Source organism: Aethalodelphis obliquidens, unplaced genomic scaffold (assembly GCF_003676395.1).
Source record: "Aethalodelphis obliquidens isolate GAN/ISIS:26980383/991018 unplaced genomic scaffold, ASM367639v1 scaffold10, whole genome shotgun sequence".
NCBI lineage: Eukaryota > Metazoa > Chordata > Mammalia > Artiodactyla > Delphinidae > Aethalodelphis > Aethalodelphis obliquidens.
Window position 1 is genome coordinate 14,448,691 of NW_020837954.1, and position 9,757 is coordinate 14,458,447.

The 9,757-nt window shown below is 42.8% G+C and overlaps 1 protein-coding gene across 1 annotated transcript; it reads right to left on the minus strand.

The window, feature by feature from the left end:
- Positions 1-2,044: 2,044 nt before the first annotated feature.
- On the minus strand, positions 2,045-4,000 carry CLEC14A (C-type lectin domain containing 14A). The gene has a single exon (XM_027111101.1). It carries the CDS (start codon positions 3,951-3,953, stop codon positions 2,481-2,483), a length of 1,473 nt encoding a protein of 490 aa, XP_026966902.1. The 5' UTR covers positions 3,954-4,000; the 3' UTR covers positions 2,045-2,480.
- Between the last annotated feature and the right edge of the window lie 5,757 nt (positions 4,001-9,757).

The following is a 9,757-nucleotide window of genomic DNA, read 5'->3' on the forward strand; positions in this document are numbered from 1 at the left end:
GTGGGGAGATGGTTTCAGGATGATTCAAGCCCATTACATTTATTGTGCACTTTATTTCTATTATTATTACATTGTAATACATAATGAAATAACTATGCAACTCACCATAATGCAGAATCAGTGTGAGCCCTGAGCTTGTTTTCACTTGCCACTCACTAATAGGGTTTTGATATGAGTCTGCAAGCAATTGATTTATTATGGTCTCTGTGCAGTCAAACCTCTCTGCTAGTGATAATCTGTATTTGCAGCTGCTCTCCAGCACTAGCATCACTGCCTCAGCTCCACCTCAGATCATCAGGCATTAGATTCTCATAAGAAGCGCGCAACCTAGATCCCTCGCATGCGCAGTTCACAGTAGGGTTCAAGCTCCTATGAGAATCTAATGCTGCTGCTGATCTGACAGGAGGCGGAGCTCAGGCAGTAATGCCAGCGATGGGGAGCGGCTGTAAATACAGATGAAGCTTCGCTTGCTTGCCTGCCACTCACCTCCTGCTGTGTGGCCCAGTTCCTAACAGGCCATGGACTGGTAGCAGTCCATGGCCCAGGGGTTGGGGACCCCTGCTCTATTGTACTGTAACAATGATACAAGGGCACCCTACCTTAAGACAAAGTATGTGTACACACATACACAGAGATAGATATAAATACTTCTAGATAATTCTAGATATAGATAATTTACAGTTCAGTTCAGTTACAGATAGGCTATTTTTCAACTTACAAAAGAAAGTACCATATATTCTATTCAAATAGGTACCTTCTCTACGGAGAGGTCATACGGTAAACAGCAAAGATTAACACCGTAACTGAGGTGGACTGAGACACACTCTAACAAGCTGGGGACACTGGGTAAGCCATTTACTTACCTGATTTTAGTTTTGTTTGTGAAATGACTTTACGTAAAATTCCTTTGAATGTTGTTAATTCTAATTCACTTGTGATTTTATTTAAATTTAACTATTTAGACATATATTTAGTATATGAAGCAAATCACCTAATACTTTATTCCTTTAATGTTACAATACCCTATATAATATATATATACAATACATTATATACTCAATAACATCAAAATGATTTTATGAAAATAATAGTGTAAACTTCTTCTTGTTTCCAATCTTCCTGGTTACTCAGCTTGTTTCTCTATCTCTATCCATGCATCAACCCACAAGCATTTAGTTTTAAAGTGTTTGCGTATTAATAGAAGGGGGATATTTTCTAGGGGATCTCAGTCCCACTAGAAAGTGATTATTATTATGTCTTAATTGTTTGTTAGAAGAATGCTCAATTTAGATAACTTTCTAATACCCCAAGTCATAACGGGATGATAGATATTTGTACTTTCCACTTATTTCTTATACTTTTAATTCCTATGGAAAGCTGTTTACCTAATGCCTTTGCCCATGTAGAACCTTGTGAACTGGTAATTATTCCAGGATGGGCAGGTATGGTCACTGCACACATTTTTATTAAGGGTGGTGGGGGGGAAGAAAATCGTTTGGAATGCACATTTTTCCATGGGTTAAACAGTGCACAAGAACCTAGCAACTTTGGAGGAGATCCAGCTTACTTTTGCTTTAATGTACCCAGAAGGTTTCAAATTAGTACTCAGCATTACTGTTTTAATTGAAAATTAACCTCGCCATAACTGGAAGTGAGGATCAGCATCCTAATGTTTAGGAGACGGCTGTATGGTTGGGGAGGTCATTACACTGGACAGCAGAGACACTGAAGAGGAAAACACAAATCATTTGTTTCCTTAAGCAAGGACACGCAGTCAACACTTGAATTGGTGGTCAACTATAATTTGCTTCCAGAGTCAGCAACTCTGGCAACACTACAGTTTGGATTTATAGCAGGGCACACAAGTAACAATGACTTTGAAAGTAATGTATAAAAGAACCAAGGAAAAAGTTCTTAAAGATCTACTCCTCATTCCAAGGACTTTCCCGCTCCACCTAAAAGCAGGAGGTGCTCTTGTTCCTATTCCCAACATGCCCCTCGGCAGTTCTTCCTGAATAATTACTCCTCCAGGAAACCAATGATATTTGAGTCTGGGTTATCAACAATCCTTTATTTTTTGCCTGGGAATTTCAAACCAATACACTCCCAGCCTGAACAATGTAGACAGAAGTTTTCCTTTCCATTTGGTAAAAAATAAAATTTAAAAAAATTTCTATATTTGCTGCCAATGTCCTGAAAAGTTCAATCACCTCTCCAAATTCCCCAGAATAAACACAAGAAAATACCTCTCCCCAGTAGGATCCAGGCCCTGCACTACCACCCTTAGGCACTTCCACTTCCTCCATCTTCAGGGAAGGAGTGTCCAGTTCAGATGTGGCTCCTCAGTGGAGAAGAGGGAATTTAGGGGAAGGGGAATTTCTTTAGGAATTGTCAGTCCCACAAGTAAGTTCCTCTTTTCCTTTTCCCTTTTCCCTGAAAGTGAAAAACTGCTCACAACAAGTGCTCACTGTCCCGTTTCCCTATGTATCACCAGAGCCAAGAGAGGACCCCGTCAACGAGGCTCCCTCTACTCTGTCCCGCAGACCACAATCTCCGACCTTCACCCCATTGTCTGTGCAATGTGTAGAACTGGAGCTCAGAGCAGTGGCCTCAGCATCACTCTCCATGCCCGGGGAAGCCAAAGGCCCCTTTCTTGGCCGAGGGGAAGGGCTCTTGTGGAAGCAGAGTTTGAAAAGCCCCAGCACTGTCACGGTCAATATCACCAACACTACTACTGCTATGCTCACAAGTATGAAGACCACGGTGGAAGAATCGAAAGCCTGGGGATTGTCAGAGGAAGACGTGGAATTAAACTTGGGAATCACGCTTCCAGAAGAGTTGATGTCGGCCTTTGCCTCTGTTTGAGGGGATATTTGAAGAGTAGATATTGTGCCCTGTGCTCCCCACCGAGGAATCTCGGGAATAGATGTTGCTGAACTGCTTTGTCCAGGGGCATGGGGTACCTCTCCTGGCTTCTCCCGGACACTGGGTGACCAGGTTCCCTTCGACACGGGGCTGGCTGCAGTGGCTGGCGGGTGCCAGGTGGGCACCTTGGTCCCCCCAGGGGCCGGCTGTCCTTCCCCATTGGTTACACAAGAGCGTCCGTCTTTCCCTAGCACGAAGCCCGCAGCACACTCGCAAGCAAAGACTCCCAAGTCGTCTAGGCAGTCAAGGAGCTTCACGCATTTGCCATCACGGAGGTACCTTCCGGGACAGGGACAGAGCACAGCCCCGGAGGGTATCCCGTCCCAGCGCGCGCCGACCTCGTCCGAGGTGCAGGTGGCCGTGATGGAGAGCTGCCCGGGGCAGAGCGCACTCACCTCGGTCCCGGGGGGACTGAAGTCCAGCGCCGCGCTGGAAAGCTGGAAAGGCGCGCGGTAGCTCAAGTCAGAAGCGGCCCCCGGGCGCGGTGCGGGGCACAAGCCCTCGAACTGGTACTTGCACAGATAGCCGTTGGCGCGCTGGTGGCATCGCATCTCCTTCCAGCCTGCGGGCTCGATTCCCCGGGTGGCCTGGAGTCCCGCGCAGCTCCGAGCGGTGCAGGAGCGTTGGGGCTCCTCCACCCACTGCAGCGTGTCGCTTTCGGACCCGCCGACGTCGGGGGACAACCAGGAGAAACCCCGCAACGGCTCATTCTCCAGGGTGCAGTTGGATCGCCTGCGCTCCAGCGCCACCCAGAAGAGAAGGTCTTTGGAGCCCCCTCCGGGCCCCGGGCCCGCCCGTAAAAGCGCGACCACCGCGCGGAGCTCGGCGTCCCCGCGCACCGTGCTGAGCGCCCCGCCGCGCAGGCTGCAGGCCTCCTCGGCCTCCTGCCGCTTGAAGGTAGCGTGGTGCAGGCTGTAGCAGGCCCCCGAAGCCGAGCAGCCCGCGCGGTCGGCGGTGGGGTGCTCTCCACTGCCGGGCCGGGGCCAGAACGTCTGCCAGAGAAGGCACAGGGCGAGCGCCTCCCTCATCTTGGAGGCCCAGCGCCCGCGGCTGCTCCCAGCTTGGATCTGACCCGCCCGAGGGCGTGGAGCTGTCCCAGGAGCGCGGTCACCGCCCCCCCCCCCCCACAGCTGGCTCTCCGCCCCCCCACCCGTCCCCCGCGCCCGTCCCCTCAATCTCCAAGAATTCCCGTCAGGGTTCTGGCAGCAAACAGCTTCCCTCCCTTAGGCCTCAACAGGAAATGTGTCCGGAGCTCTGCCAGGCCCCGTGCAGCCCTGCGGTCAGGAACACAGCTGGCGCCGGGGCACAGGGAACGCAGTCGCCCAGAAGGTCAAACACCCTGTTTAGGGCAGGAGAAAAAGAAAGAAAAATCGCCACTGGGAAGAAGTGTATCGTTTTCCCTGCTCAGGGAGTTTCACAACCTCAGATCCCAAAGCACTTTGGTGAACACTGGCAGGAAGGGCTGGAGAAGAGGAACTTGCTGAGCGCCCACGCGCGCCCACTGTGCTCCGTCCGGAGCGGTGGTGGAGTTGGCCTCACAGCAATGTGTAGAAGGCTCCAGGCTTCGCCAGTCTCGCGATTTTGGGGGGAAAAAAACCTTGTGAGAAGTAGAAGCATCTCCCTTTGCCACCAGAGGCAGCACGACGTAACCACCAGTTTCTTCCTGGCTCTGCTCCTCTGTGCTGTGGAAGGAGATCCAGGCGTGCTAATTGCTGGTCAAAGAATTTACAGTTCCTTTCCGGTATATTAAAAGGGAGAGCCTGCTTCTGAAGTCAATGCTCGCCTTAACACGTTTGTTTTTCGTTTCCATTTCTTTCTCTTTGAAATGGTTGAAATTGGTTCATTCAGGAAAGGAAATGTATTTCTAGGCCTAAATGAAAAATAATGGACACAGATCTTAACTGTTATGTTAGGTTTCCTTACCGCTATATTGATTCATAACTTCTTCAAGCTTATAGATAATATCTAAATGAGATCATGGCCTGTTTGAGAACAAGCACCCCACGTGTGATTTTATCCTTGAACTATTTTAATGTCATTTTCTTCTACAATTAAGTGCCAATATTTGTAACAGTAAGTTGGAAGTCCCCTCTAAGGGACACAAGAGTTCAATAGCCTTAAGAAATTAAAATATTTATTACATTATACTGCATGTTGTATACCATAAAAAAAATACCCTGCAACTTAAAAAACAGGTGAGTCAATTTCTTCAGTTCCAATGGCTGTTTTGTTTTAATACAAACACTTCAACTCAGTTGGAAGCAGTGAGGAATTAAAGGTGAATAAAGGAAGGAAAGTTAAACACTGCACTGTCTATGAAACGATTTTCTTGTTAGCAATTTAGACAATATGCATCATTTTAGAAGATTATTATCTATTTTGGCTCACAGTGACCAAATAAGTTGCAATCAGAAATACATAAGGTTTCAGCTAAGCCCTCTTAATGATGCATGATGCTTTTAAACATCTGTAATCAGAATGAAAGTTGCCACTCCACGGGTAATGCCTACCACGCTTTTAAACTCCCTTGTACGGATTGAACTGTTCAGGTTAGTGAGGATGGGTGGGAAGGAAGGTTTCAGGATCACATCTGTACACTCCTACCTCATTTTCACCACTACTCTCACTCTTCTTTTCCTCTTGGAAATTCCATGTATTTTAACAGATGATAATAAACACCAGGAATCATCATCACACTTACCCTGCTTTTGCTGACTGTGGAGTTCTGCAGCAGGATTTCTCTCCTACACCCTTGCTGTTTCCCAATTTAAACGACATTCATTAGTCCTTCATTACAGATGCCAGAGAATCACCTTAAACATGACTCTGCATTTAAATTGAGTTAATGACTTATGAAAAAGGAACATGAAAATCTAGAAATCTAATTAAATGGATTTTAAAAATACCTAATTACTTGGGCCAGCTCTATATACCTTTGCAATCTAATGACTACATGTTGTAAATGTGTCTATGCGGTACTGTATATTTTAATAAAATAAAACCTTCTACAAATCTAAGCAGTCAGTGGAAACCTCTTAGATATTTTAAAAATCACTTGAAATGAGGTGAGGTTTCTAGAGTAAGAAAGAATGAATGCTTGAAAAACTTAAAGTAAATACATGATCTCCCCTCCTGGCATTCTGCCTATAGGGAGGTAGGATATTAGAAGAGATATCCTACCTGGCCATAATGGCCATAATGACTGCATATTACAGTCCTGGCCATGCCTGTAGTGATGTGAGAGAAGAGTTAGAAAAAAAATTAGCTCAAAGTAACACATAGATCATTTTGTAATTAATTACTTTGTACTGACTTATATACCACTAACATATTTTGAAATGTATAGTACACCTGAGAAAACTAGAAATGAAGGAATGTTTTTGTTTTTATTACTCTTTTACTTATTATTTTTTATTAACAGCTCACTTGATTGAATATTTATTCTGGCAGTTGTGGGTTTAGTGCTTATGGCTACTGTTGGAGGTTAGTGTTACTTATGTACCTATTTATCAGATAAGAAAACTGAAATCTAGAGATCATGTATGTAGTTGGCCTGTGGTCAAATGAGCAAGGATGAGCCCAGGCATCTGAACCCAGAGCCTGTGTTCCTTTTTTTTTCTTTCCTCCAATGGAGGTAAAATTCACATAACATAAAATTAACCATTTTAAGTGTACAATTCAGTGGTATTTAGTATTGATACATTCTCAATGTCAGGCAATCATCACTTCTATTATTTCTAAAACATTCTGATCACCTCAAAAGTAAACCTTATCCCCAGAATGTTTTTATTTTTAAATAATGCTATTATGATCATAATAGGATACCATTTTATCTCCACTGGATTCCAAATATCGGAAATGCTGACAATGCCGTGGATCCACAGTCTCTTTTATATGTTACAGATGAGAGTAACAACTTTGGAAAAGCTTGCTATTTTTAACTAAAATTGAACACTTACGTACTCTTTACTCCATTATGACCTTCATGCCCAGGTATATACTCAAGAGAAACTTACACACGTACAAGAGAAGATATATAAAAGGATGTTGAGGGCTTCCCTGGTGGCGCAGTGGTTGAGAGTCTGCCTGCCGATGCAGGGGACACGGGTTCATGCCCCAGTCCGGGAAGATCCCACATGCCGCGGAGTGGCTGGGCCCGTGAGCCATGGCCGCTGAGCCTGCGCGTCCAGAGCCTGTGCTCCGCAACGGGAGAGGCCACAACAATGAGAGGCCTGCGTACCACAAAAGAAAAGGATGTTGATAGCATCACTGCTCATATTAAAAACCAGAATGAATCCAAAGGTTTAGCAATGGATGATGGATAAATAACCTGTGGTACATTCACTCAATGAATATTGTACAGCAATCAAAATGAATGGAATATAGCTGCAAGTAGCAATATGAATTAATCTTATCAATACAATGTTAAATGACAAAAGTTCCAAAAAATTATACAGATTCTGATATTCTTTTTGTAAAATTAACAAAAAAACCATTAAATATATATTTGTGTATTTTTAAGGAAAAAATAGTTACTACAGTGAGATAAAAGGAACAATGGGTGATGATGGATCCTTTGGGTGGGTGGGAGGAGGAGGAGGATGGACTAGTAGGAAAAATAGTATTTGATGTGGGCTGTTGTCAGAGTCCTAGCTTTTGTTTTGGGTAGTGGCTTTGTAGGTGGTTATTCCATTATTAAAAAATCAATAATTACATAATTAACAAAATAAAGAAAAGTGGCTTTATCTAGACAAATGATGAGACAATGACATGAATCAAAAATTACAATTAGGGCTTCCCTGGTGGCGCAGTGGTTGAGAGTCTGCCTGCCGATGCAGGGGACACGGGTTTGTGCCCCGGTCTGGGAAGATCCCACATGCCGCGGAGCGGCTGGTCCCGTGAGCCATGGCTGAGCCTGCGCGTCCGGAGCCTGTGCTCCGCAACGGGAGAGGCCACAGCAGTGAGAGGCCCGCGTACCGCAAAAAAAAAAAAAAAAAAAAAAAAAAAAAAAATTACAATTAATCTGACTCTGAGCAACTGAGTTCCAAAATGTAAAATCTAAACAAAATTAAGATGCTAGCTATATTTTTAAGAAATATTGTCAGTATATTTCCCTTTGATCCCCAGATTCTTTTGCAGGTAACACATTTCTAAATTTAAGCCAATTATTAATCTGAAAAAGCATAAAAAATAAAATATTTTCCTATGTTTCTAGACTTTTCAGACAATCTGTGTATTATTATTAAGAATCATGTATGGTATTTATTTGTTCATCATTTATACAAGGTTATCCCATCCAAAGAGCTAGAGAGAATATATAAGGAAAATAAGTTTAGTTCACATTTTCATTTGATTATTAATTTTAAAATGTCAGAAACAAATATGGAGAAAGATAGAATTTCACTAATCACATCCCAAGTAATCTCATAAATTTATAAAGTTGTCGATCCTCACTGAATAAATTCTGTTATTGTTGAAAGAAAACAACATCTGGGCCTTAGCATATTTCTGAGTTCACCAAAGATATATAAAAATACTTCAGAGAAAATTGAAAAGGAGACAGCATTCCATCAGGAGAACATGGTGTTCAGAAGCGAATCTAAGCTAGAGACCAAGAATTGTGAAGATTCTTTGCCTTTTAGAACTATATTGGACCTTAACAAAATGATCAATGATCAATATCTTTATATTTTTAACTGAGTAAATTTTAAATTCTAAGTCTCAAGTGTCCACGAAGTGCTTAATGAATGATAAAATTTGGTAATTTTATTTTCTGAAAACACAACTTCTAATCATCATTATGTACATGTTCTAAATCAGGATATATGATTTGACCCTTAACCCAACAGATCATATAGACTCATAACCTAACAAATTCATATACTCCTGAATAGGTAAAGACTTCTTTTAGGTGGCATTGTCTTTAAGTCATCTGCATACATTTATATACAGTCAGTCATTTCAGAAATGTATGTCACAATGACAGGTAGTCTTCTGGTTTAGTACAGAAACAAGAAACTTTAAAAAACATTAAATTTTCAGCTCCTTCATTTAAACTGCTCTCTAAACAGAGGCAGTGCTGATCATGTCCCATGGGCCCTGGAGGTAATATAGAAAATTATTCTCTGGTGGCCATTACAGAATTAGTACATCGACCATTGCCAAGTTTATAATCAAGAAATAATGGAAGAATGACTCATGCACACAAAAGGCTTGTTATAATCCAAATTCCTACCAAGTTCTAAAGTATAAATATTTATTTTACTACTCAGATATTTTTTCACAATTGCCTACAGAGCCAGTTTATGAACTACACTTGAAAATCAGCCTTACTACTTTAAAGTTACACACACACATGCGCACACACACACACTCACACCTCTCACCTAGACTTTTTTTTTTGACCGATCGCAATAAGGTGAAACTTGTAGGGTTAGCTAACATCATCCAGCAAACAAACTTAACTACAGTTGTATGGAGGTGGGGGAATGGTGCATGAGTTGCAGACCTTTTCTTTAGTTAAAGTTTGGCATCTATCTGATCAGGTCCATAGAATTTGGAGTTTTTCAGGTCCTACTCCTGGGCCCTTTTCTCTTTCCACTGGATACTCTCATGTAATCTCATCTCGTCTCATCCTGTGGTTTCGGATATCATCTGTACGTCAGTGATGCCCAAACGTATCCACACTCCATTCTTAGCTAAGCTCTAAATTCGTATATCCACCATGTACTTAATATTTGATATCTCATAGGTATTTCAAATTCCCATTTCCTAAACAGAACTTTGGTTCCTGCCTCCTGAGCCAGGTTCTCAACTTGCTTTCATTATTTCA

Coding starts and splice junctions, on each gene's coding strand:
- CLEC14A (XM_027111101.1), bottom strand. CDS start 3,953: ATGAGGGAGGCGCTCGCCCTGTGCCTTCTCTGGCAGACGTTCTGGCCC.